We start from the raw sequence: 27193 nt of genomic DNA, 5'->3' as shown, positions 1-27193 counted from the left end.
CGGGTGGCTAATGGAAAGACGTGCATGCATATTGCAGCCTATGGTCCGGTGATTGGAGACCGTGGAAAGTCAGATATGGTCCGTCTCTTACGGTTTTATAAAGCTAATCTCGATGATGTTGATCAGGATGGAAACAGTCCCCTACATTTGGCAATCACTGTGAAAGCTACACAGGTGGTGGATACGTTATTGGAGCTTGGAGGGAGGACCGATATTGTAAATGACTTAGGAAACACGTGTCTGCACGAAGCAGTTAGACAAAGAGCAGCTGGGATGGTCAAAGTCTTGACTGATAATAGAGCTGATAGAAATATAGAGAATAAGGAAGGCATGACGCCTTTACAGATTGCTGTGAAGGAGGGGTATAGTGAGCTGCTGCATCTGCTGAAATGAGGGGGTCAACTAGAGCCGAAGGTATGTAGTATCTCCTAAATTAGAATAGACGCGCATAGATTCATAGTCTTACTGTATTCAAAATTCGACCATATTAGGAAGCCACACAAACACAGACATCTCTAAGCTACCCGTCACCTATTCTGTTAATCCACACATGAATTGTTGTTTTTAGTGTCTCTATTAATACGTAAATCGTTGTTATACACGTTGCAATCGCTTACCTGTTAATCCCCACATAAATTGTTAATTGTTCTTATAATAGTGTGGTCAACAGGTATCGTGCATCATGGCAATTAGAGAGGTTGCGCAGACGCAATTTTATGTGTAAATGTTTGTATAGAAATTGCGAAGTCGACCTACCCAACCTCTGTAGGTAATTATTACTAATCATTCCGCTTCAACAACAATCACCATCATTATTGTTCAAGGAAGCCACACAAACATGCCAACTCCAGACATCTCTAAGCTACCCGTCACCTACTCTGACGTTGCCTACAACAAGAGGGACTTGATTCTTTATGCAATGTACCGATTCAACGTTCTCAGTTCTTCTGTCGTCACAGACAACATCACACCTAACTTTTTATTTACCTTTCAAAGAGGCATTGGCGAAAATGACTTGAAATTTACCTATGAATTGAACAAGGATTTCGCCGCCTTCCCTACATTCCCAATTCACCTTCCCTTTCGTGAGTGATGGGAAGACCTCGTATGGAGATATGCTCCATCTGCACTACAGACCAGTGTCAACGGCGATAATTTCACAAACTACTTTACAATTTTAGGAACTTCGAGCAATGTGACCAATTTCTTAGAAAGGGGTGGACATGCAATTCCAGGCATCAAACTGGATTTATCGAAAGTAGTTGACGGCGAGAGATATATCGAAATCCTTAACCCCCTTCCCTTGGAAGGCAAATTCAGATTCCGTACCAAAATCACTGGTAGAAACCAACAAAATGGGTTATTTACAAACCCTATTTCTATTGTCTTGACGATTCTTTTTGACTCTAGGTGTTTTCGACACTGGAAAAGCTACCGTCGTTCAGTCGTGAGTGTATGAATGCTTGGTGATCTCGCAACCACTGTTGAATCATGCTAAATCTATATATGTAGTGAAGCAACCATGATTGACGCCAATAGCAAAGAGTACGCCAAGGTACTGTCGTCTACTTTTTATAGAGACGCTGGAGGCTTCGGAGGTATTCAGACCTATTTACTTTAATAGACTTGCTTTTGCGGTTGATCGTTGTGTCGAGGGGTGTCACCGAGTTAAACAACATGAAATCATTTAGGTGAAAAGCCACCAAAACCATCTTTGGACTCTATTCCACCACCCAGACCTGCGGATAATAGCCTCTCTCTGCCAACTTTGAAACAACAGGCTGTCATCTACCGCTTGTCTGGCGACTACAATCCACTACACATTGGTAGATATCATTGAGAACCATACATTTATTGTCTTGGTTCCTGATCTCTTGTCAATGAAACATTAGATCCTACCTTTGCCAACCAGGTGGGCTTCCCAACGCCAATTCTACATGGTCCTGCTTCTTATGGAATCGCAGCTAGAGCTATTTTAAAATTATGGGGAGAGAATGACCCATCACGATTTAAGAGCTTTCGAGCTCGTTTCATCTCCCCCGTTCTGCCAGGAGAGACTCTAAGAGTCGATTCGTGGTTAGTTCGTGACGAGTTTGGATGCCAGACCATTTCCTTCACAGTAAGCGCATACGCCTTGCTGTATACTTATTGTATATGAAGACCTGATCCTTTACAAACACAACAGGTTACAGTCGTAGAACGAAATATACAGGCTATAGGAGGCGGGGTCGCGTATATCAAAAGGGCAAGCGCCAAGTTGTGATTTTGAGCTTAGATATATACTTTAAGATGCAGCCATGGTCTTCACATTCATTTGTACTAATTCAAGTAGTAATCCACAAATCATCCACAACAATTCTTATTCACACCACTCCACTTCCCCAACTGTAGTCCGAATGGTCCATCGGAAAGCCTCTGTACGTGTTTCGTCCTGCAGAAACAGCTGATGAAACCTGAAAATCCGCTTAAACAGGTGCAACCAATACGTTTGGAGCTACAGTAGCTTGATGCCGTTCATTGTTGGATACTTGTGGGTGTGCTCAAAAGTGATGAGGTAACATACTAAGACCAATGTCTCCGTAACATATTCCACAATTAATCTGTATATGAGATTTTAAGTGGTTTGGGGTGCGCCAGGAAGGATTTCATTAGGAGAAAGAATTTTAGTAGGAGGTTTGGGCGGGATTTTGGGTCGATGGGATGGTGGCATATGATAATGTTTTGTCATGTTTTTTTTTGTTGCAAAAGCCCCCGAAGCAATACTCACCACTAACGATATCCAGATAGAAAACAGCATCCAATACCGATCGAATCAGGAGACCGAAATGGACACAGTCTACACATTTCTGCAGTCAAGGGTATGAGAAGAGTGATGGGTCTCCAGTCACAAAGAATCCACTACACACCGTGTTTCTTGCCAAAACAAATAGTACCAGCCCTCCGTAATCTAGCAACTTCAACAGCATCCATTTTAGCAATATTAGTCTTGAAAACATTGGATCCACAAGTAGTTGGCATTCGTTTAACATCCTCTAGATCTTTGACACCAAACGGGACTCCGCACAATGGTGGAAGTAATTCACCACATCGCTGCCTGTCAATACATACAGCACTTTCTTACAGTGCTGCCTGCTCGGATATATACACGAATGCATTGATTACCGGGTTGATTTCCTTGATGCGTGCTAGATGTGCGATGATGGATTCTGTGGGTGTTACAGCTCCAGATTGGATAAAGAGGCAAGTTCGTACAGTGGTCGGTCTGGTTTGCTCATTGTTGCGAAATCAAAAGGTGCGTGAGTCGATGAGCTCGATGGAGCGAGTTAGTTTGGTTGATAGAGCCTCGTTCCTAAACCAAGGATTCTGCATTTTGATAGGATCCTGGTGCAATGTGAAAAGTGCCGGTATCGGATCCCGCAGCTCAGGTCGATGCGTTGGTATATGTCAAACCTGTAAAATTGAAGTTCCTTAAGCTCACTGCGTGATCAAAATATGTTTTGTATTCAGTATGTTCCCCCCCCCCCCCCCTGTTCCTTCAGCCTGGTGATTCAGACGGTACTTCTAAACCTGGAGCTGGACGTCTCGATGCGCATTGTAATCCCACCAACACCGTATTATCCTTGGGAGCTAGCGATGTTGACGCGTTGCCAAACGCTCTTGAAGCTGGTCAGTGGCTTGATGACGAGTTTGTTATGTTAGTTGGAAATGCCACACCTCTGTAAGTTTAAGTTTTGATTGCTTGATCCTATGAATGTAATTGGCACAAGTTTTTCGAGATAGTCTTTGTGGAACATCGCATCGTGATTGTTTAGTAGACCTTTTGTGATGAAATCTGGACTCCGTCTTTGTGTTTCACTTCTATGTGCTGTCTTCTGCTGCATTTTTCAATAAGAGTTTTCTTTGCTCTCAGTTGGTCATCTAGTGCTGTAGTGTTCGAGAGATGCCGTGCGTACAATGACATCAGCACTGTACTTGAAAGAGAATACGGCTTGTTTACGAATCGGAGATTGTCGTGCTTTTCGATGTTCAGTGTTTGCGTCGCCATTGCATTAGGACCATTCGCCGAAGAATCGAAACGCTGACACGAATGAAAGGATGTTAAAGACACATTTTACAACCTGAAGCATCGCGTAGAAAGCTGGATAGATCTGTTAGATTATTTTCGCAACATTGCAACTCCGCGTCCAATTGTACTCCTTCTTTGTACAGGAGCGCAAGAAGAGGAAGTATCGAGGCTGACCTTCACTAAGCCTGTAGTTCCGCTCAAGGATTATCCGGCCTAGCTTGTGCCAAACGCAGCAACTGCAGTTGCATTGTCGCAATGGTTCGAGAATACAGCATTCCCAACGATTCTCTCATTGGAAAGACTATCATTGTAACGTAAGTCGACACACTGCTGCAGCTGTGCTAGTAGTCTCTATTTATTTTGCTGCTGGAAACCAAATCGACAACGTTTTTTGCCCTGTCATTCACCCAATTATTAGTGGAGGAAACTTTGGACTCGGAAGATCTGCGACAGAATCCTTTGCATTGGCCGGCGCCAAAGTCATTATTGCTTCTCGATCACTGGAACGTGCCACATCAGCAAGAAATGAAATTATGGCAGTTGTTTCTCGAAAGAATGCAAACGGCATGGTAGAAGTTATGACTGTTGATATCTCCAGCATGGTATGTGATATATTTACTGTTGACATGACTTTAATCTCCTTTCATTGACAATGAAACTGTTTGTAGAAATCGGTGAAAGCCTTTGCTGCATCCTTCTTAGCTCGAGACGAACAACTAGACATTCTTGTTTGTAATGCTGGTCTTATCGCAAAGGATGATACCAAGACATCGGAAGGCTTCGAATTACACTTTGCTCTGGCTCAAGGACACTTCCTCTTGACATTGTTGCTACTTCCGGCTCTAAAGAAGGCCTCCAATGCTCGAGTCGTGACGCTATCGTCTGCAGGGCATGTCTCTGCCATTGCTGGTATCGACTATGAGAAGGTGCATGGTGATAAAGTCCTTACAAAACAGAGCACAAAGGAAGTTGTGTTAAGTTATGGTGTCTCAAAACTCGCCAACATATACTACTCGAGATGGACTGCCCAACAACTAAAAGGGACTAGAATCACATCGTATTCTCTACACCCAGGAGCTGTTTCAACCGGTGATAAATGTCTATGGTTTTGAACAATGGTGTTGTGTTTATTGAACTATTCGATTCGTCTTTGCTGCAGGGATATGGAAGTTTGTGCCTAGTGCACTGAGGTGGATGATCAAATACGTGACGCTTACAGAGGAGCAAGGTGCACGTACAATTCTTTATTGTGCGGTTGATGAAAAAGCTGGCAAGGAGACGGGTCTTTACTATGAGGATTGTGCCGTGAAGAGAACTTCGTTAATAGGATCTGACGATAAAAAAGCCGTTGAACTCGTCGAGACTAGTGGGAAATGGTTGAATGTTGACGTTTACTCGTACTTTAAAGGAGAGGTTGGCAAATCTGATGGCTACCTTTAATTTTTTTCAATATTAATTTCATATAGTTGACTCTGAAGTAAATCGAACTTGAACGTGATTCTTGCGGCAGCGATTTTCTATTGTCACAATAAGAGGCTCAAGCAAGAGCAAACGATAGCAAGGAAGAGGTACTGTCGGGTCTGGACTTCACTACTTGAAGCGGCGTTCATAATCATAAGTACGTGACCTCGTTACCCGGAATCATCGGCCTCTTGTGTTGTAAGCATCATCTGTAGAAGCAAGTGGCAGTGAGAATGCTTCGAGAATACACCATTCCGAAGGACGCTCTGGTTGGTAAGACTATCATCGTAACGTACGTGACTTTATCAGAGATTTAGGTGCCAAGAACTACATCCTTCGCCCGCTGGGCTCGCCAAAGTCTCAGCATTTTGAAGAATCGAAAATTTTGCTCACTCATAACTACTAGTGGAGGCGACGCGGGGCTAGGACGCTCGTCTGTACAATCATTCGCATTGGCCGGTGCAAAAGTCATCATTGCTACTCAATCATTAGACCGAGCAACATCAACCAAGAATGAAATAATGACAATTGTGGCTCAAAAGAATGCAAAGGGCACGGTGGAAGCCATCGCAGTTGACATATCAAGCATGGTATGTATATAGCTGTCAAGGCTTGTTATCCTTGTGTATCATTGGCTCACCTGAATCAACATTTTAGAAAGCAGTGCAGGTGTTTGCTGCAAAGTTTCTAGGACGAGGCGAAAAGCTTGACATACTCGTGAACAATGCTGGCGTTATCTCGAGATCCAACACAAAAACAGCGGAATGCTTCGAAGTGCATTTTGCTTTAGCTCAAGGACATTTTTTACTGACATTGTTGTTACTGCCGGCCCTGAAAAAGGCTCGCAACGCTCGAATACTGACGATATCGTCGGTTGCACACTCAGCAATCAGTGGAATCCCGTATGACAACATATATGGCGGCAAAGTGCCAAACAAACAGAGCATTTCTGGGGCAGTTAAAAGTTACGGTGTGTCGAAACTGGCAGATGTATATTACTCGAGATGGACTGCTCAACAACTGAAAACAACGGGAATCACTACATATTGTATTCATCCAGGAGCGGTGTCAACAGGTAACCGACTCGTTGCTCCTCAATTTTGATGTCCACTAACATTTGCCACTGATATTAGGGATCTGGAAGATAGTGCCTATAGCTGTTAGATGGATTATTAAACACGTGACGATACCAGTCGAGGAAGGTGCACGTACATATCTCTATTGTGCAGTAGATCCAGAAGCTGGCAAGGAGAGTGGTCTATACTATTATGATTGTGCTGTTAAGAGACCCTCCGAAGTAGGAGCTGACGATAAGAAGGCTGCTGAGCTTGTGGCGACTAGTGGGAAATGGTTGAATATTGATGTTCACTCGTACTTTAAATGAACAGATCATCACACGAGTGTTCTTTCAGGCCTCGTGGCTTGACGAGCATGAAATGATTTAGATTAAAAGATATTTTTAGACCTCTGTACATCGTTTACACAAATCAGTCAAACGTCTTTATAACGTTGGCCTCACAGTTGTCTGTGACGGTACTAACAGAAGTAGTGGATTTTCAGCGATTCCAAGTATTGACAAAACGATAAATGGGTTTTAGGACTTATAGCTTTGCTGCAGTGCCTGCTAGCTGAAACTATACCATGCTAATACAGGCGCCCAGATCGAGCGTCCTGCCGCAGGGAGCCTTTCATCGAATAGTGGTGATGATATCAACAATTTAGCTTAAAGCAATTGTCTTCAACGCGAAATACGCACCAGCTGACGTATTGAGTTCGCCTGCGGAATTATTCTTAATACAAACATAATGTGTTCGTTGTGCCAGCCTTTGATTGGTAATTATTATTATCGATGCATGATCCAATTCTAATAGTCCAAAATGCAGAAAACAGAGACACAGCTAATTACTCGACTAGACGATATAGCACGGCGAACCGAAACAACACTGACACCTAAAACCAATAACAAAAACTGGTTCAAGCATACAGCATCTCAAAGAATTCCATGGTTGGTAAGACTATCATTGTAACATAAGTAACGATGTCAGAGGCTCTCGCCGCGCTGTTATTCCAACATCTTTATGCTTATTTTTCTCATCTCATCACCCAGTGGAGGAAACCTTGACTCGGTCGATGAGCTGCAGAGTGCAGAGCTTGTAGAAACGAGCGGGAAATGGTTGGATATTGATGTTAAGTCGTACTTCAAACTTGTAGCTGGGTCATCAACTCTTGAGTAGAGAAATTATTTTCAATGTTAATTCAATACACTTATTGTGTACTTAGACCAATGCGAGAGTGCTTCTTGCCGCCTTGAGTTTTTGATCTGCGCAAGATTCTCTGAACGTCTTTGTAAAGTTGACCCGACATAGTGCCAGTAGTGTAGTAGGCCATCGACTGAGCAATTCCGAATACCGAACGACAATTTGATAACCGTCACTGTACGAAAGCGAGCGTTTCATCAAGAAGGATAGCTTTACTGCTGGAGCTATCAGCTGGAACCAGCTCAAAACCACTGTCAACCATCCAGATCATGCTGCCGCAGAGACCTCTTGGTCGACTAGAGGTGATGATACAAACCATTTAAATCGTTGACACTGCTGGAAACTAGCTAAATATTGACATTTAATCGTGCTTTAAAGCAATTGTTCTCAACGTAAAATGACTCCGATCCAGTGGGTGCATAATCAGAGTGATCCAGCTGTACTTCACGACAAACGCTTAAAGAGGTTCCTTACTAAGGTCAAGCACTCAAAATTGTTCACTACTTCGATCCATATAAAGTCCAGCCAGCATAATATAGTCAAGTGGTAACGGCACAAACGAAACAACTAGGAAGAAAACATGGTTCGAGCATATAGCATCGGAAAGGATTCTCTGGTCGGCAAGACTATCATTGTCACGTAAGTAGCGATGTCAGAGTTTCTCGCACTGTTTCGGGTGTTCTAGTGTATCGGGCTTCCAACATTTCTGAATGATCCAATGTTTTTTTGCTTACTCATTTCAATCAACTGCTCAGCGGAGGAAACTTTGGACTGGGAAGATCAGCTGTAGAATCCTTTGCGGTGGCCGGTGCCAAAGTCATTATCGCTTCTCGATCACTAGAACGTGCTACAGCTGCAAAAGATGAAATTATGGCAATTGTTTCTCACACGAATGGAAACGGCACGGTGGAAGTTATGACTGTTGATATCTCCAACATGGTACGTGACATTTTTTTGGTTTACTTGATCTCATTCTTCTTTTATTGACCATGAATTGTTTGTAGGAATCGGTCAAAGAGTTTGCGTCAGCATTCTTAGCTAGAGACGAAAAGCTCGATATTCTCGTCAACAATGCTGGTCTTGTCTCTAAAACCAATACCAAGACGTCTGAAGGCTTTGAGTTACATTTTGCTCTGGCACAAGGACACTTCCTCTTAACCCTGTTGTTACTTCCAGCACTGAAGAAGGCTCCCAATGCTCGAGTAGTGACCATTTCGTCTGTGGGACACGAGAATGCCACTGGAATTCCATATGAGAAGCTCTTTGGTGATAAAGTCCCTAAAACACAAAGCACCACCGAAGCATTCGGCAGCTACTGTGTCTCAAAGTTGGCCAACATATATTACTCTCGCTGGATTGGTCAACAGATCAAAGGATCTGGCATTACCACATATGCTCTTCATCCTGGAGCTGTCGCAACAGGTAAAAGGGCTCCTACATTCAAGTTTCGGTGGTTGTTCTTTTAATCGCGTTGACTCACATTTGGGTATCACCAGGTATCTGGAAGGAAGTTCCTAGTGTATTGAGGTGGATGATTAAACTCTTCATGCTGACCGAGGAGCAAGGTGCTCGTACAATCCTTTATTGTGCTGTTGATGAAAAAGCCGGCAAGGAGACTGGTCTCTATTACGAAGACTGTTCCATAAAGGCTACTTCAGCGTTAGGCTCTGACGATACAAAGGCGGTTGAGCTTGTAGAAACCAGTGGGAAGTGGTTGAATATTGATGTTAAATCGTACTTTTAACTTAGACTGGGTCGTCACGTCTGGAGTAGGAGATATTTCCAATGTCAATTCAATTCATCATAGTTATTAGAGTAGTAAAACCAACGTTAGAGTGTTTCTTGCGGCAGCGATTGTTTGATCTGCACAAAAAATCCTTGGACGTTTTTGCGATGCCCCATATAACAGTGAGCACTAAACGAGAAACAGGAGCTCCTGTTCACCTGTTTTACGAAACATTTGGTAGTGGTTCGACCAAGATTTTATATATCGGGGGTCTGTATATACGAAACGCAAAGTTTGAATGACGAGTTCAAAGGCTAACCACGTATGTATTTATAGGACTAGGTGCAATATCTCGTCAATGGGACTTACAAGTAATTGAGATTTACCACTCTTTGAACTCCACCTGTTGAATTGTTCTCACCAAGCGTCCTACATCTAGGTTGATTATTTCAAACAATTCCCAGAGTTCGAGCAGTGCGTGTATGACAATCGTGGATCTGGATATTCAAGCTCGCCGGCTGGTCGATACAAAACTACCGAAATGGCTCTAGACGCCCTGGAGCTTCTCGACCATTTGGGTATAAAGTCGCACTGGATACCTTAACACGTTACATTATAGCAAAGTACGTCAAAATTTATCTTAATCTTTAATAGGCTGGAAACAAGCTCACATTGTGGGACTTTCATTGGGCGGAATGATCTCCCAGGTCTTGACACTAGAGTCCTGTACGTCAAACAACCCAAGGTTTCTAAGACCTTTCCTTTCCACAGGAGTTAGCATATATCGCTAGGCATCGCATCGCTAGTATGACACTCGTGAGCACCTATGCCTATTTCAGTGGACTACCTGTAAGTTTAACAACTGTCAAGGATAGTCCAATCGCTTGACTCGTTCATTACTTTTAGTGGGAAGGCGTCAAAAACATGGCCTTTCCAGTCACATATAGCGATGTTTCTGGGTTTGCCAAAACTGTTTGTGAGCTATTGTTTCCCCAACAATGGCTGGCCTTGCAATCGTCGTCAGGAAATGCGACAAATCGAGAATATATGAGGGCTTGGTTTGAGGAAAGATTCAACAAGACTGGGATCCAGACTAAATTTGGAAGATCAGGCCAACAAAATGCTGCTCTGACCCATTATATGTCGCCTAAACGACTGAAGGCCGTGAAGAATTCGGGGATTCCGATATTGGTTATGACTGGTGACCAAGATAATGTTCTTGTGCAGCCATCTTCAAGGTAATTCAGGAATGAACGTTAGTCTACTATCTGACGAAAGGCATACAATCGTGTTTCTTGTGTTGATTGCACCTCAGACAAAACGCGTCCAGGACTAATGTAATCTAAATTGCATAGTAAGTATCTGGCTGATTCGCTCGGCGGACGGCTAGAAGTCTTTATTGGTGGTGGTCATGCTCTAAGATTGCAGGAATCTGCAAGACACAATGCTGTTTTGCTTGACTTTTGGAAAGAGGCCGAGAGACGGAACAATGAACTACATTTGAGCGTAGAATTAGACAGGCAAAAACACGTCGCCAGCCTTTGAACTAATCGTGCCAGCTGCAACACTTCGTGTTTCAAAGCAGTCGTGATATAATTAGATATTAGACCAGTTAAGTGAACAAGAATTAACAAATATATTTGACTCTAATACTTGGATTAATATTGCGCTGTTCTGTTCGCTTCCCACATCCGTTCAGTTTTCAAGCTTGTTTTTCGCACGAAAGCAAGCTCCTTTTTCGCGAGGAGCCGATAGATTGCAAAAATGTCGGAGAAGCTTACACGTATCGGTATGTAGTTGAGATCCAGTCATTTATTCCGCTTGTCTAAGTTCTCTTTATTGCCCAAGACACCATTGAACTAACTTTTTTTTCAATCATCAAACAACACATCAATCGCCATTCATCAGCCATTGTCAATGACGACAAGTGCAAGCCTAAAAAGTGTCGCCAGGAGTGCAAAAAATCATGTCCTGTTGTGCGAATGGGTATGTCGTCACTGACGTCCATTTCTTGCCAATTCACATCTCAAGCAAAACAACAAAACTATAACGAGGGCAGCATCGGTCTTTCTCCGTATCAATAATTTATGTTTTCAACACCCTAGGCAAATTATGTATCGAAGTCGGCAGTGACTCAAAGATAGCCTTCATATCTGAAGACTTATGTATTGGTTGTGGTATCTGCACCAAAAAGTGTCCTTTTGGGGCAATCCACATCATCAACTTGCCTACAAATCTGGAAAAAGATACTACCCATCGCTACTCGGCGAACAGTTTTAAATTGCATCGTCTGCCCGTACCACGTCCTGGTCAAGTACTGGGTCTCGTCGGAACAAACGGTATCGGAAAGAGTACAGCACTCAAGATATTGGCTGGAAAGCTCAAGCCGAATCTCGGTCGATTCGAGGTAAATTTGTCGTCGTGGGTCTTTGGAATAGTGGGCCTTGATGTAAGCAAAAGAAAATGGTTACCCACCGTCCAGTGTCCCTTGTAGGAACCACCAGATTGGGAAGACATTCTAAAGCATTTCAGAGGCTCAGAGCTGCAAAACTACTTTACAAAGATATTGGAAGACAATCTCAAGGTATCCTTGCAAAAAAACTAGCTGATTGCTTCTCAAGCCTAACTCTCATGTTGATGTTAGGCAATCATCAAACCACAATACGTGGACAATATACCTAAAGCTGTAAAAGGCAAAGTAGAAGAATTATTGAAAGGAAAGACAGAAATGGATAATCATAAAGACATGATCCTTCAATTGGATTTGAAGGAAGTCTTGGAGCGAGACGTACAAAACTTGTCGGGTGGAGAACTACAACGATTTGCTATTGCCATGTGTTGTGTACAAAGAGCAGACATGTAAGAGTTGCAGCTGATTGCAGCTGAGATTTGGCCTTTGGTTTGACCCTTTGTCGGATTTCTAGATACATGTTTGATGAACCATCCAGTTACTTGGATGTCAAGCAACGTTTGAATGCTGCCAGAGTTATAAGATCGCTGTTACAGCCCAAATGGTAAGTGTCAATTCAAGGAAGGTGTCAGCTGATAGTAAATGACAGCGGAAGCCTTACTGATTAAAGTTTCCGACTAGTTATGTCATTGTCGTTGAACATGATCTGAGTGTTCTCGATTATCTATCAGATTTCATTTGTGTCCTTTATGGCATGCCTAGTGCTTATGGTGTCGTCACTCTACCATTCGGAGTCAGAGAGGGTAATACACTGTTGCTGTTTTTCTGTCGCTTGCTAAAACTGCGTTCTAGGAATCAACATCTTCTTGGATGGAAGAGTACCAACAGAAAACTTGAGATTCCGTGATGAATCCTTGACGTTTAGATTGGCTGAAACTGCTGATGATCAAGTAATTGAGACGCATCGAAGATACGCCTATCCGGCTATGAAGAAGACTCTAGGTACTTTGCTGACTTTGCATCACATCGTCAAGCCCGTCGAGAATTTTATTTTGACAGAAATCTCCCCAATATTTTTTGAAAGGTGACTTCTCGTTGGAGGTCCAACCAGGAGGATTCACAGACTCTGAAATTCTCGTCATGTTGGGAGAGAATGGAACAGGAAAGACTACCTTCATTCGTATGTTGGCCGGTTTACTCAAAGCTGACGGGAATGAGCAAGTACCTGAACTGAATGTCAGTTACAAGCCACAGAAGATTAGTCCATCCTTCCCGGTAAGCCTGAAGGCATGCAATAGGGGAGATCTATTTTGTTGTCGGGTTTTAGCGATAACCAACTAGATCACAACTGGGCAAAAAATGCCTATTCATGTGAATAATTCATCCTAATCTCACCTGAACTAGGGTACTGTCCGAATGCTACTAATCAAAAAAATCAAGGCCATGTTCATGCACCCGCAATTCCAAACCGATGTAGTAAAACCACTGCAAATCGAAAACATTATCGATCAAGAAGTCACCAATTTATCTGGTGGTGAACTGCAACGTGTTGCAATAGTATTAGCATTAGGTCAACCCGCCGATATATATTTGATTGATGAACCATCTGCATATTTGGATTCCGAACAACGTATTATTGCCGCCAAGGTCATCAAAAGGTTTATCCTGCACTCTAAAAAGACCGCATTTATTGTTGAGCACGATTTTATTATGGCCACTTATCTGGCTGATCGTGTTATTGTGTATGATGGTCAACCTGGTGTGAATGCTAGGGCACTATCGTAAGTCATTGGTCTGTTTTAGATTGATGGAGGTGGTTTTGTGTGATTCAGAGACAAGGACAAAGAAGTTGTCGCACTTCCATCGAATAGGAGTATCTTGACCGACTACTCACCAAAAATTTTCATCAACCGAATGTGTAGACCTGAACCCTTGTTGACTGGAATGAACCGATTCTTGAAGCATTTGGAAATCACATTTAGACGTGATCCTTCCAACTTCAGACCTCGTATCAACAAGTCTGAGTCGGTCAAGGATAAGGAACAAAAGAGTGCTGTAAGTATCAACGCCCTGCATCGAGTGACAAAAACTCCTTGAGTCTCCCTTGCAGTTTTTCGCTTGTTTTTGCCTGGTTTTGCCTCTGAGCTCACTCCTCTCCGTTTCCTCAGGGACAATACTTCTTCTTGGTTTGTATTCTTGAACGTCTCCTGAGAATTCTTTGTTTGTATCTAACACCATTTTCCTCCCTACCGTCAAATAGGAAGACTAAGAAGTATTCGCTGAAACGTGCTCTTTGTTATTTTGTGAATTGTGAGGAACCAAATATAAAATCATTAAATTCTAGAGACAGCGGTGTAGAGGGTTTTGAGATTTTCAAGGTCGAAAGTCACAATACGTCGTAAACGCAATATTTATAGTTGAGGTCAATGATACAAATGGAAAAGGTGAGGGTTGCAACCAAAGCGTATTATGAGCGTCCACCACCAATGTCCCGCTTTGCACCAAAAGACATTCCAGACGCGTTTGCTCCTTGATCTTTTGACAGACCCTATAGCAACAAGTTAAGTGTCACGAGAAGACATGTTTCGAGACAGGAAAAAACTTTGGTAGAAAGCCTGGCGCATTTACCATCTGAAGACCAATAACCTTCTTGCTCTGATTCATCACATCTTGACTAAACTCTCTCGAATTCGATGTTGAGAGCTTTGGCCCGAGTAAAGGCCCAGCATATCCTTTCGCAGATGCAGTTCTGCTAACACTGTACATGCATTGCACGACCTGAGGAATGTTTTTGCCTTGATGCAGGTCAATAGTTTGGAATTGGTCGTGGAGCGGAACGCCCAAACGAGTAGCAGCATGTAAAAAGTTGTTGATGTTTTCCATTTGTTTGAATGGCATCTTGGAGGCGTTGGGTTTGATATTGGCGTCTAATTGAGTGAGCAGGATACGGGTGTGAGTGTTGTGGTTAATATCGACAAACAATGGAGGCCTCAGACCTGGATAAATGATGTTCATAAGCTTGCATAAAAGAACTCCGTCCTTAAGAGACTCCTCAAAGTCAGAAGAAACAAAACGTTCTGATGTCACGGTTTCAATCCAATGTTGAGCTTCTGCAGCTCGTGCTGGATCGAACTTGGCATCGGCCTTCTCCTTCAGTTCCTATTAGAAAATAAGCCCAGAAATCGATGAGCAAGATGGACTTGTAATGAGGCCTTTGAATACTCTTGCAAACATATAATTTGATAACCGCCAACGATTGACACAAACGGCGAATAAGGTGCTTGGAACCGGCCTTACAACTTACTTTATCGAGTCCGAATAAGGGAGTCTCGTCTGCCATGGTATACTTTCTCTTATGTGGTTGTAACAAGAGAGATCACGAACGGACAAATTGAATCGGAGCTGAAACTCTACAGGCTACAAATCAATCTATTGGTATTTCTTGCATGCGGACTTGCTATTCTGAAACGTTTTAAGTAACAGCTTATCGTGAAATCGTTTAGGATTGCTCTGTCAAGAAGGCACTACAGTTTCTTGGTTGATTCGTCAGAGTGAGAGCCTCAGACGGTGACGAGGACCGTTTGAATGCACGAAACGATGGTGTTGATACCACCTCTCCGACCACAAAGTCTTAAAGTTTCGTTCCCGTCCAAGCTACACTATTCCACGCCGTCCAAAGCAAAGGAAGCCAACCACCAAGCCTTCCCAAGTTGAATTCAAGTCCAAGCCACTACATAAGGATTGCTTTGAGTCCATCTGATTGTGGATACACGTGAACCTGTGGAAGTGACCTGTCGAGGTGGACTTACGTTCACTAATCGTGAAGATCCTTACAAAATATGTTGCTGTCTGGACCTTCAACGGGGAGCTCTTGCAAAATGCTAACGACGCCGGAAGGGCATCAGATGGTCAGCTTTTTGGTTTTGCATCAGTGTGGTTGCAGCTCTTTACTAACATTACAGAGTCGGTCTATATGATAGAACCAATAAACATCACCATCATATTCATGACCGACCCCAAAGATTCTAGTGTAGCCTCTTTGATAGAGTTCCGACATGATGGCAAGCCTTTCGATAGCGAAAACTGGAATCGATTAAAGAAGATTGCTGCAGGAAACCACAATACAGACAAGATTGGCATGTTTGGGGGTAAGTCACGCTATATATCCAGTAGAGCATCGCTAGCTGAATATTGATGAGGGAATTGGCTCTGTCAAGTTAGCTTTTATTCTCTTTTTGATGTCTGTGAAGAACCCAAAGTCATCAGTCCATGGCCTTGTATGGTAAGCGATTAGTTTGCGATTTCGTTCGAAGAGTTATGGACACATGGCTCAATCAAACCTACCAGGGATGGCGGCGACAACAATAATCTCTATGTTAACAGAGAGCTCTTACGTGTTGAATCAATCGACACAATATTTCTGATGGACACGAAGTATCCCAAGAGACCATATTCTATACTGGACGTCACAATCCTTGGCTTCATCTTTCGCATTTACGATGAACTTGGGTCGAGTCACAGTCAAATTTGACGATACCACCTTATTTTGCATGACAAGGACCATCAAAGCTCCACAAACAATAGCTTTGGACCAAAACACATATAATCTAAAGTCTCCTTTTAGAATGTTGGGCGTAAACAAAATCGAGGCAAATCAATTGCAACTCGATCTAGTCGACACCCATTTGAAGTATAATAGAATGACCCGGGACTTGGGACTGTGTGAGGTAAACATCGTGGTCTTGTGCATATAGTATGCCAGCAGAATAATCTGATAACTTTTATCAATATAACACATAATGCTACCAATCAATTTATGGAGTGAATGTGTTGTTTTATTTTGTGCAAATCTATATCTATACTACATTAATGCAAGAAATGGCGACTTTTCTGTTCTTTACTTGAGGTGTTTTTGACTTTATATAAGGGATTTTGTTTACATGGAGGGGTATTTGTCGACCTCACATATTTTCACGGCTGCTATTGTTACTATTGGATTTAACTGATCCATCACGAGATGCGTTCCATGCGGCAATCATGTTGGCATCATAGTCGTTTGTAGGAGAAGAAGGAGGAAACACTGGTCTAAGAGGCTCTACAGGTGATGGTAATGACGAGTCTGACTGGTTCTGGTGGTTTATGTTATTGGTATATAAGGAATGCATGTTTAGGGCTGTTGGTTTTGGTGCTCGCACATGGGCAATGGTAATGGTTGTATCTAGTTGTGCGTATGGTACATGATCGTCTTCTCTAAGGCATCGGTTTAAAGAGTGACTTTGATTATTGGATGGCATACGTGATGTTGCTTCATAGCGTTGGTAAGGTTGTTGTGGGTATTGGTTGCTTTGTACTCCTGCAGATCTGGGATATGAGTTACTATTGGAAGGTGCTGCAGACCTGGGATATGCGCCGTCTCTGTCTTGTGCGTTCTCTCTATAGGTAGCTGTTTGGAGCCTTGGTAGCGAAGCTCCAGCAGAGCGTGACGATGCTCTCGGCATAGAATGGCTGGTATATCCACCTTGGTATCGTGCTAATATCGGTGCTGTTACTGACCCTCCATCTCTACTATTATTGCTGCTGTTGCTGTGGTTGAGACTAGCGGCATGGAGCCTCCTATCAATCGTTGGATAATGAGAAGCCGGATCTTGGAATCTTCTCTCATACAACTGCCTACTACGAGATAATGACTGTGAAGTCTGCTCTTGGCGCTGTTGCGGCTGCTGTTGGTATTGTGGTGTTGGTTCTTCAGTAGCATAGTTTGACCCTTTCGACCTCATTGGATTCCATTTATTATCAAAGTCATCCAAGTCGTTACTACTGTTACTTTGATTCATCCAAGCTCCATCCGAATATACGTCCATGGCCACGACATGAGCAGCTAACTGTTGTTCTTGTCCTTGACTACGACGACTAGAAGTGGCTACCGAAGCATTATACACGGATTGTTCAGCCTGCTGATGCACCCGTGTTCCCAGTCCAATGCCCTCATAGGCATCGAACAAGGTTGAAGCATGACGACTCTTAATGACGAGTTTCCTAGGTGTCATTGGACTTGGTATATGGTCATAACCAGCATCACCGTGACCAGCACGAGCGGTATCTACATATAATAGAGCCTTCCTTCTCATAGATGCAGACTGAATTGCATCTTCAGGATGTGGAGGGGGCAGATCGTTTGGATACGACACGGATTCTGGACCATCTGGCCTGATCATGATCGACATGGTAGAGTTCTCGCGATTCCAGAATGGAGACTTGTTGTTCTGCTTATAGGGTCGCTTCTTGTTGCCCTTCTTAAAGAATTCATCACGACCATGCAAGACGTGCACTCGAATAATCACGTCGGCAGTAGCCACAGCAATGACCGCCACAAAAGCTATTACCAAAGACATGGCGGAAATAAGACCGATATTGGTGGTATAGTTGTTTAAAAATGGATCTGGAGAAGGCTGGGGTGTCATCACAGCTGCCATAATAGTAGAATTGGCGCTTATGATCTGCGCGGGCAGCAAACCATTCGACATGACCAGTTTGGGAGCCTGTCTAATAGAGTGTGAACAATCTTTATATATTAAATCGGTGTAGTTCCTCGAGCTAGTGGACTCGAAAAAGCAATGCCAAGAATCTAGGTTCACACAAAAGGCTTTGTAGAGTGTTTTGGAGGGGTTTCGTTGACTGTGCCGCAAAGAACAACAGAACAGGGAGCTATGATTCATACAGCTAACCGCAGCAGAGATATCGTAGATATTGTCAATATCAATTCTGTGTTTATGGATTCATTGGCTAGCTTCCTCGATTTCTGACAGTTTCGCTTTTCCTCGCTTAAAAAATTAGAGTATTTCGAGACGACAGATCGCTCTCATTTTGTAGGAGAATAGAGTATCACGCAATTCAATTAAAAAGAAAAATCTTTTGTCAAAAAACTCGCACGCTTTAACCAAAAATTTTCAGGTTACTCTTTTTATTTGTAAGAATTACGTAAGCATAAACAATCGCGAAAAATAATTTTAGTTTGCCTTTGACACCATGGGTTACCTTGCTGCCGACGCTGTAGAACTTTTACGTCGCATTCAAGCCGCGTGGGCTCACGCGAATCTGCTCGGGATATAGTTGCTCAGGACTTTGTCTTCCGCCGTGTTGGATTCTGTATCATGAAGGGTATTGCGCGACAAGTTGTTAGTCGTCGTCGTTTGGATGATCCTATTTGGGGTCTATGAATGTAGAGGTGCTGCTTTTTGGTGCAGAGTATTGATATAAATTGCTTTAATAAACAGTTTTTGCATCGCGAAAAAGAATTGTCAAGGTCAAGGTGTGGCCTCGGGAATTGTTCCAAAGATTTATCACTCCCATGGTGGCATACACCTCTTGAAAACTTAAGTAAAAGGCGTAGGTTTTATAACTGAGACATACGCCTGGGAGGTATCGTATTGGAAATTTTGCACGGTTCATGAACCGATGGCAGGGTCACCCTTTAGACAAGGTGGCCCGGCGAATAGAATGCATGAGCCCGGCGACGGCTTTCCAGTAACATAAAATGCATGAGCCAAAATAATCTGCGTTGTTCAGGTGTCCTGCATGCGCAACTCGTTCAATGTAATCTTGTAATCTCTTTAGTTTATTGTCACAGTTTCAATAGCGACATACGACACAGCGAATGTACACAGCACCTTGTTTTGGAGAATTTAATAGTTTGTCTGAGGGCTCTGAGGGGGAACAGGGGGGCTGTTGCTGGAATATCGACAACTGGCGAGGGTCCTTCCAACTTATTCCAAGATTATTCCAATATGTTCCAAGAACATGCCAGTATTCCGTCACGTGTCTATCACGAAATCACTACTTTTTGGTCAAAACCAGGCAAAACAGGCTGTCTTGCTACATTTTTCAAACTCTTCACAATTTCTACGCGATTGAGCTCTGTTTCGAGGCGAGGTACAGGCGAAACACGTGAGTTTCGATGTTAAATCCATTCCAAAACTATTATATGCCAAATTATCTCAATTTGTTCCTGGAATGAAGCTGGAATAACGAAATGGCAAGGGTAGTCCCCCCACCTCTGTTTGTCTGATTCTGTTGTTGAGCTTGTATACCCCAAAGACACGCGTAGAACACGCGGGATTTCCACCGTGCACTGATATCCAGCTCTCTCAACCGTCCTCTTTCTCGGGAAGTGCCCAGTGACCAAACACAACTTGCTTCATTCATCAAGGTTGCAAAACAAACAAGCAGATACTACTGTATTTCTCGACCAGCCTAGTAGCTCTGCCCATCTTCAAAGACCACGTATATAAACAGATTCTCTGGTAGAGCGGACCCACTTGGAAAGTCTTGAAACCAATCAATGTGAGCATATCTCAAAGTTGTGGATTCATACTTTTGAAACGGGACAAGCGGGTGACGTAGAGAGAGGGAGGCAGACGAGTGTCCTTGTAGTATTGTACTTGCTGCTCGTGGATGTACCTTTGTCTTGGTAGTATCATATAGCAGACAGCTCAGAAAACGTCAAACATCAAGTTGCTGTGGCGGTATCTGGTATTGGGAATAGTGTCTGCAGTCAAGCTACTATGCCAATGTGACGGAAGAGATATCTATTACGACCACTGCAAAGGTCCTATTTGGTAGACCTTGCTCCTCTCTGCCTCTCTCTCCTCTTTGCTGCTTGTCCTCGAAACCAATAGAAAGAACCCATCTAGTGATAAAACCCCTCAAACATAGAGTACTCGAGTATTGACTCTCTCTTCTCCATCTCAGCATGCCTGTAAACAAAGGAAAACGTGCAGTCAGGTTCCCTAAGGCCAATCGAACAATCACAACAGCACCTATAATCATCGTTGGCCCATCCAAATCAAGTCTTGAAGCAAAGTAAGTAGTGCATCCTCACTTGCTAATATGTTATAGTCATCATTGCGATTGCTTTCGTTGCAATCACATTGTTATCTTTATGCTGTATATATACATTTGCTCATTCCATAACATTGTTACTAACACACCAACACACACAACTCTAGATTCAAAGAGATTGAACAAGCACGAAAGCAAAACTATCAGGCACTCACCAAGAATGCTCGTTTCCGTGCTCAGATGGTGGCTCGTACAGGCACAACTCCAGTAGTCGACTTGAACACACCAAACCAAGGAACAAATCAACCTGCTCGCAACGGTCGTCGTGCTGGACGTGGAGGACGTGGTGGTGGAGCTACAGGTCGAACAATGGTCTCTCTTGAAGGACGATTGGGTAAACCAAAACAACAACAGCACCACCAACAACCAATACAAAGGCCACAAAGTCAATCCAATCGTGGTTCATCTTCCCAACGAGGTGGTGGTCATAACAATCATAATAATAACAACAATAATAGTGGTGGTGTTGCTGGTGGACAACCTTCTGGACGTGGTCGTGCACAGGCCTCATCTCGAGGTCGTGCTCGGTCAGGAGGTCGAGGTGGTCGAAATGTCGGTCGAGGAGCTTCAGCCGCCGCATCAAACGCTACTGGAAAGGGCCCGGCTGATCAGGCTGCCTTGGATGCTGAATTGGAAGCCTACATGCTCAAGGTTAGTTATGATAATGTCAGAAGACTCGTCTTTTTTGTTTTTATGCACCTTGTCGCATTTACATGCGGTCGTTTAGGGTCATTCGCATCGAATCATATAAACTCACGCTCAACTTCCACTAGGACGCCAACTATGCTGTTGGTAAATTGAATGACGACTTGGACAGCTATATGAATGCCGACATGGAGGAAGAACCCATCTTAGCTTGAATATAGTAGGAATGTTACTCTAGGCCACGGAAAAACAGCTTTTTTCAACCACCAGAAAACACAAAGACAAAAAATAGTTCATTTTTATTGGCTTGCTGTTTGATCTTGTCGTTATAAATCAAAAATGAGCCTAGCTATCACAAATATCCAGACAGGACTTTTATCAAAAGAAAGAAAAGCACTCTCTTTTATATGTATAAACAAACTACTTGCATATTTTAGAAAATACACTTTGCAAATCAGTCAACCACACAAGCATCCATATCTTTTCGCGAAGCAAGACATTATGGTTAACGGTAAACACAAGAGACAATGTTGTTACGGAAAACTTCTCGACTATATTTCACGGAAAGACAGAAACGTACTACTATATAGGAAACTCAACGGTATAAACATACTCTCCCCGCTCCCCTCTACAAATAACTAAAGCACCAGTACCCCTTTATAAATTGACACAAGTTTCTTGAACTTTTAAGCTCCAGTCTCCATAGCTTCTGTAGAAGTAGATGACATTGATCCTGATGATATCGGATGTGGGGCTGGAGCAGGAGGCATTGGTGGCGGTGGAGGAGGTTGTTGTTGTTGAGTTGTTTCTAGTGATGATGATGCTACATTATTCTTTTGTTCAGATGTTCCTGCTGCAGGTGCAATACTTGGTTGTTCTGGAGTTACCAGACTCAATCTCCAAATTCTGGCTCTCCAGTCTCCTGATCCTGTAGCAAAGAGGCCAGTCCGAGGCGCTAGTGCCACGGAAATCACTGTTTGAGAAGGGGGACAAAAGGATCAATACAAAATTGTGGATGCTTCAGCTGGTTTGGATTTTCCTTTGCCCGACGAAACCCATTCAACCTTTAATTCATTCAGTAAATCAAGTACTTACCAGAATTCTTATGTCCCTGCAACACAAACTGAGCAGCAGTAGCCAAATCTGGAGTTCTTCCACCAGGACCAATCGTTCTAGCATCCCAGAATGTAACAGTCCTATCTTTACTGGCAGACACAACCCACTCTACGTCAGCAAGACCTTCACCTCCAGACACACTCTCTCCACGTTCATTTAGACGTCCAATCGTTGAAGTACTACCAGCAAAAGCAACCGACAAGACAAAATCACGATGTCCAGCATACGTATGCCGACATGTTGTAGTCACTATGGTTTCAAAGCGTTGTAGACCTGATGTGTTGGGTTGCGATGGATCACTACTGTTATTATTACTAGTCGGTTCGGTCTTGAGGTAATTCACAGTACGAGGATCCAAATCCCATACTTTTATCGTCTTGTCTAGACTGCCCGATACGATGGATTTGCCATCAGGCGAGAATGAGACAGAGTATACGGAATCACGATGTCCTTCAAATCGTTCAAGGAGGGTTCCTGTTCGTAGACACCATACACGGACAATCTTATCTAGTGAGCCAGCAGCAACACAATATCCATCTACCGGTGATACGCCTACTGATGTCACACCCGAATCTTTTATTCCTGATGTGGCTGCTGATTGCGGTGGTCGATTGTAACGGTCATCTTCATTCTGCATCGTAATGGTACACTTTCCAGTTTCCATATCCCACACCTAACATGCACAAGATGTCAGTGATATGTTAATAGTGTTGTTTTTGGCTTGCACTGACGAGTGACGTAAACATGCGAACAAAAGACGGCCCTGGGTATTCCCAATTCGCACCTTGACACTGCGATCACCACTACCAGACACGACTACTCTACCATCGCCCGACCAATCTAAAGAATATATATCCTGTTCATGGCCAGTCAAGGCCCATCGAATCTTCTTTTGATTAATGTCCCAAACACGAATCACTCGATCTTCTGCTCCTGTAGCAAGGAAGTGCCCATCGGGCGAGAAACACACTGATCGTATATATAAATCGCCTTCTTTCGGTATTGAGTCATCAACAAGTGTACTAATGTGGAAAAAAAAGATGTGAGTCAAGAAGACCAAGATATGCAGATATGCAAGTTGTACGACATCTCAATTGAATTTACCTCACTCGTTCCCCAGTAATCGCATCAAATATCTGAGCCATACGATTACATCCAGTAGCTAAATATTTTCCATTTGAAGAAAATTTTACGCAACAAACCACGCTAAAAGACGATCGGTGCAAAAAAATAGATTAAAGACAGCTCTGAATCATCCAAGGCCTATCCGCGCGATCTCCCACACAATACGAAGGCATACCTGCCATGATCGAAAGTATGCAACAACTCTACATTCATTTTCGCCTTTTGCAGAGCAGGTGATGACTGATTATACAACACCAACCAATCGGACGCCTCCTTCTTCCATCCCGGCTGAGCAGATTCAATAGACAAGTCACAGAGTCCAGTCAATGGTTGATTGTATACTGGCTGAGACATGGGGACGGATGCAACTGGTGGTTTGGGAGCATACGATGCGATTGGTGTCGGCGTCCCTCCTCGTGGTAGAGGTGAGGGTACACCACCGCCACCACCAACGATACCATTGGCAGCTTGTTTTCGTTTCAAGTCTGCTTGTCCTTGTTGTTGTTGCTGCTGTTGCTGTTGCATTTGTTGTTGTTGATGATGGGGCGAATGATATCCAGGCGACATTCCCATTGGGATATTCATACCGGGGTTACCAGTTGGAGGTCCTTGCATACCTACTTGTTCCTTGTTTGGTGGAAGTTTGTTTACGTTCGGTGGAATCATACTGCCAGGTTGTGGTAGATATGATGGTGGAGGAACAGATGGTGGATATGATGAAATTGATGGATTATATGGGTTCATGGGGCCTGCTGCTCCCATGTCTCTGTTTACGGGCATGCCATCTTCGGCACGTAGTCGTTTTGACGGGTGTGATGGTTCTCCACCTCCATTAATATAGGGCGGCCTGGCTTGTGAATCTAATGGTCCAGCTAGATTGCGAGTATGTATGAGTAATGCGAGGCTTTAACGCGGTGAGAGACTAATAAGATTTCTTCACACAACATACCTTGACCCGCACCTGCCATCAGTGCACCAAACACACTTCCAGCACCGCTATTTCCACTTGATGCTAGCACAGGAGGTGGTATGCCTTCCGGCAGAGTAGAATTGCCTCTGTTTCGTGCATCCTGGGTCAGCATGGATGGTGGAGGAGGAACACCTCTAGCTTCTAATTCTCTCCTCAATCGAATTATTTCCTCTTCGTATAATTGCTTCATCTTTTGATGAGCTCGTTCGAGTTCGTATAATGATTGTTGGAATGCTGCCAATTCATTCATTTGGGCCGTTACTATTGAAGAGGGTAGACGACTTGAGAAATCATGCAAAACGATGGTTCAACCACGGAGTAGCTCAAGATCTTACTTTTATGATCAGATTCATCTCGCTGCAGTTTGTAGACACTATGGTCTTGCACGAGTGCATCGAATTCAGCCTTAAGAGTGTCTAGGAGCTCAGGTATCCGTGTATGAGGAGCCGTGCCCGGGCCCTACGTTTGTTTAATAAAGGAAGTAAGTACAGGCCTAATGCAGAACGCACAATATAGAATTAAACAACTCTTGTATGAAGAGCCTTCATCCGGTTCTCGTCATTCATCATTTTCCCCCAAAAAAGTGTGTTTCTCAAAAATGTTTGAAGCAAATGCAAGGACTTGCAAGAGAGATTTAATAATGACGGGAATAATCAAAGAAGTGGTTCTTGATAGAGTGCAATTGGCAGCTTCGATTTGGCTCCGCTCTGACCACCCGGTTCTTCGGGAGACCATTTGCATGCAATTCTTGTTCAAAACTAACGTCTAACGACCAAACGAAGATGGTTTCAAGGTAGAGTCACTTACTTGATGAGGCTGACGAAAGCTCATAGCTCAAGTGATGCACTCAAACTCAATCGAAGTTTCGGAATGGGTCTTTTGCGAATCGGTATGTGTTTGTCTGTTCTGAGCCAATATAAAATCTGAAGGACGAGACGTGACAACACAAACCTCTTATGCTTTCTTGAACATTTACTGTTAACTTCAGATCTACTACATGGCTTTTACTGTGTATGTAGTATTTATGAGAACAGAACGACAACTATTACTACAATTACCCTGACATTCAATGGATTGAAACGAGATCCATCACTTTTACTTAGCGGCGTTGGTGCAGGTTGTCCTCTATTTACAGCGACCTGTGCATCTGGAATCCCGTCCGACGGATTACTGATACCACTAGCCTCGACTGGGGATTCAGCTGCAGGCGATGCGACTGCCACCACTTCAGAAGGTGCAACCTCGACCGCACTCGTGAAAACAGTTGGTTGAGCATCATTACTAGTTCTGAGCATCGTACTTCTGCGTACGACGGTTGGTGACTGTGATTTTATGCTAGATCTGGATGCCTTTGTGAGGTTAACCCTTGAAGCATCGATCCTAGTTCCGTTCACGTAAAAAGCGGTATTGGCCACACAATAACCATTAAAGTTGGCCTTCCTGAATTCTGCCAGTGAGCTCAGAGATATAGATCCACAGCAAAAGATCAGGCCAGTGGATCCATGTAGCTGCTGTGTAGACAAGTAAGGAGTTTGAGTCGTCATGGCCTTTATGGTTGATTGGCACCATGTGTAGAACCTGCAAAAAAAGGCACGATGTTGGGTGCATCATTAACCGGCTGGGTTCTTGGTTTCTTACGTGTCAAGCGTAAATGTCATGGGATTAAAATGACTTCCGATATCACCTCCCTCTACAGTCTCATTCCAAACAGTAGTTCCCTTTGCTTCTCGCGACAGAATCGTACTCCCATTGATTCTCGTCACCACAGTCATGTTCAGGTTGCCACTCAAGAGCTATAAAATCGTAAAGAAAGGGTAAGTGATCACTTTTCTATGCATGTGTCGTGGATTTATTCTGAAAACAGTAGCAGAACATTATAGATCACTCGTCATTCCTTCAAGATACAGGATAAGCTTTTTTGACGACAGGTCCAATAGATCAGACACACCTCCAACAACCAAAACGAGTATTCCTCAGATCCAGCTGATTTAAAGTATTGCTTTGTATCTCTCCAGACCGCGAATGATTGTGCCCAACGTGTCAATGCATTGACTGATTGCGGTGGTAGCAATTGTGCACTGCCAGTGGATATTGCCAGTGATCGAGTATTATAAAGGGTTGAAGTATCTGTAGGGTCTATAGTGGCGTTTTGCCAATTTGTTGGTAGTAACGGCATTGATGTTGGTTCAAGGGTGGCAGAAGCCGTTTGGGCGATTACATGATGTAGGCAGGTGAGGATGAGGAAGAGAGACCAGATGTAGAGTTTAAGTGCCATGATGTGTGTTATCTATCGATGCTTGGTCATGGCTTCTAAGCGTGGGTTGTGCTGTTACCAATGTGGTTTCTTTTGTTGGTTTGTTGGTTGCCATTCCGACGTTGAAATAGATCCAGCTTGATGTAGGTCGTTTAAAGCTTCAAAGGACGTTTATCATGTAGTTCTTTGGTGTTGGAATGAGTATGCAGGTCTAAAATGACGCGTTTCATTAGAATCTTGACCATCTATGCTCCTCTGCTGGAT

The 27193-nt window shown here is 43.4% G+C and overlaps 6 protein-coding genes across 6 annotated transcripts; 4 read left to right on the top strand and 2 right to left on the bottom strand.

Moving 5' to 3' along the window:
- Positions 1-838: 838 nt before the first annotated feature.
- SmJEL517_g06152 (uncharacterized protein) lies at positions 839-5506 on the top strand (the record flags this gene model as incomplete). The annotated part of the gene is made up of 15 exons (XM_031172078.1): positions 839-921; positions 997-1085; positions 1182-1340; positions 1411-1447; positions 1513-1598; positions 1692-1826; positions 1893-2119; positions 2186-2232; positions 2788-2858; positions 2931-3292; positions 3540-3718; positions 4258-4380; positions 4485-4668; positions 4735-5155; positions 5226-5506. 15 exons carry the CDS (start codon positions 839-841, stop codon positions 5504-5506), a joined length of 2484 nt encoding a protein of 827 aa, XP_031021950.1.
- Positions 5507-5760: 254 nt separating this feature from the next.
- On the top strand, positions 5761-6911 carry SmJEL517_g06151 (uncharacterized protein; the record flags this gene model as incomplete). Its single annotated transcript, XM_031172077.1, has 4 exons — positions 5761-5819; positions 5934-6117; positions 6185-6602; positions 6661-6911. 4 exons carry the CDS (start codon positions 5761-5763, stop codon positions 6909-6911), a joined length of 912 nt encoding a protein of 303 aa, XP_031021951.1.
- A 1454-nt stretch (positions 6912-8365) lies between these two features.
- On the top strand, positions 8366-9529 carry SmJEL517_g06150 (uncharacterized protein; the record flags this gene model as incomplete). The annotated part of the gene is made up of 4 exons (XM_031172076.1): positions 8366-8424; positions 8541-8724; positions 8790-9207; positions 9282-9529. The coding sequence occupies 4 exons, from the start codon at positions 8366-8368 to the stop codon at positions 9527-9529; spliced, it is 909 nt and encodes a 302-aa protein (XP_031021952.1).
- A 149-nt stretch (positions 9530-9678) lies between these two features.
- Positions 9679-14190, top strand: SmJEL517_g06149 (uncharacterized protein; the record flags this gene model as incomplete). Its single annotated transcript, XM_031172075.1, has 18 exons — positions 9679-9781; positions 9848-9882; positions 9951-10089; positions 10166-10218; positions 10283-10360; positions 10418-10749; positions 10867-10919; positions 11617-11918; positions 12006-12095; positions 12156-12370; positions 12436-12525; positions 12603-12724; positions 12774-12923; positions 13006-13196; positions 13326-13702; positions 13844-13976; positions 14090-14107; positions 14182-14190. The coding sequence occupies 18 exons, from the start codon at positions 9679-9681 to the stop codon at positions 14188-14190; spliced, it is 2490 nt and encodes an 829-aa protein (XP_031021948.1).
- A 198-nt stretch (positions 14191-14388) lies between these two features.
- SmJEL517_g06148 (uncharacterized protein) lies at positions 14389-15261 on the bottom strand (the record flags this gene model as incomplete). The annotated part of the gene is made up of 3 exons (XM_031172074.1): positions 14389-14469; positions 14550-15080; positions 15226-15261. 3 exons carry the CDS (start codon positions 15259-15261, stop codon positions 14389-14391), a joined length of 648 nt encoding a protein of 215 aa, XP_031021947.1.
- A 6889-nt stretch (positions 15262-22150) lies between these two features.
- Positions 22151-26950, bottom strand: SmJEL517_g06147 (uncharacterized protein; the record flags this gene model as incomplete). Its single annotated transcript, XM_031172073.1, has 9 exons — positions 22151-22437; positions 22560-23253; positions 23365-23602; positions 23881-24577; positions 24655-24936; positions 25011-25134; positions 25734-26253; positions 26314-26468; positions 26624-26950. 9 exons carry the CDS (start codon positions 26948-26950, stop codon positions 22151-22153), a joined length of 3324 nt encoding a protein of 1107 aa, XP_031021949.1.
- Between the last annotated feature and the right edge of the window lie 243 nt (positions 26951-27193).

This window comes from Synchytrium microbalum, assembly GCF_006535985.1.
Source record: "Synchytrium microbalum strain JEL517 chromosome Unknown SmJEL517_scf0082, whole genome shotgun sequence".
NCBI classification, from domain to species: domain Eukaryota; kingdom Fungi; phylum Chytridiomycota; class Chytridiomycetes; order Synchytriales; family Synchytriaceae; genus Synchytrium; species Synchytrium microbalum.
The sequence above is the reverse complement of the archived record's forward strand: the minus strand, read 5'-3'. Positions and strand labels throughout refer to the sequence as shown.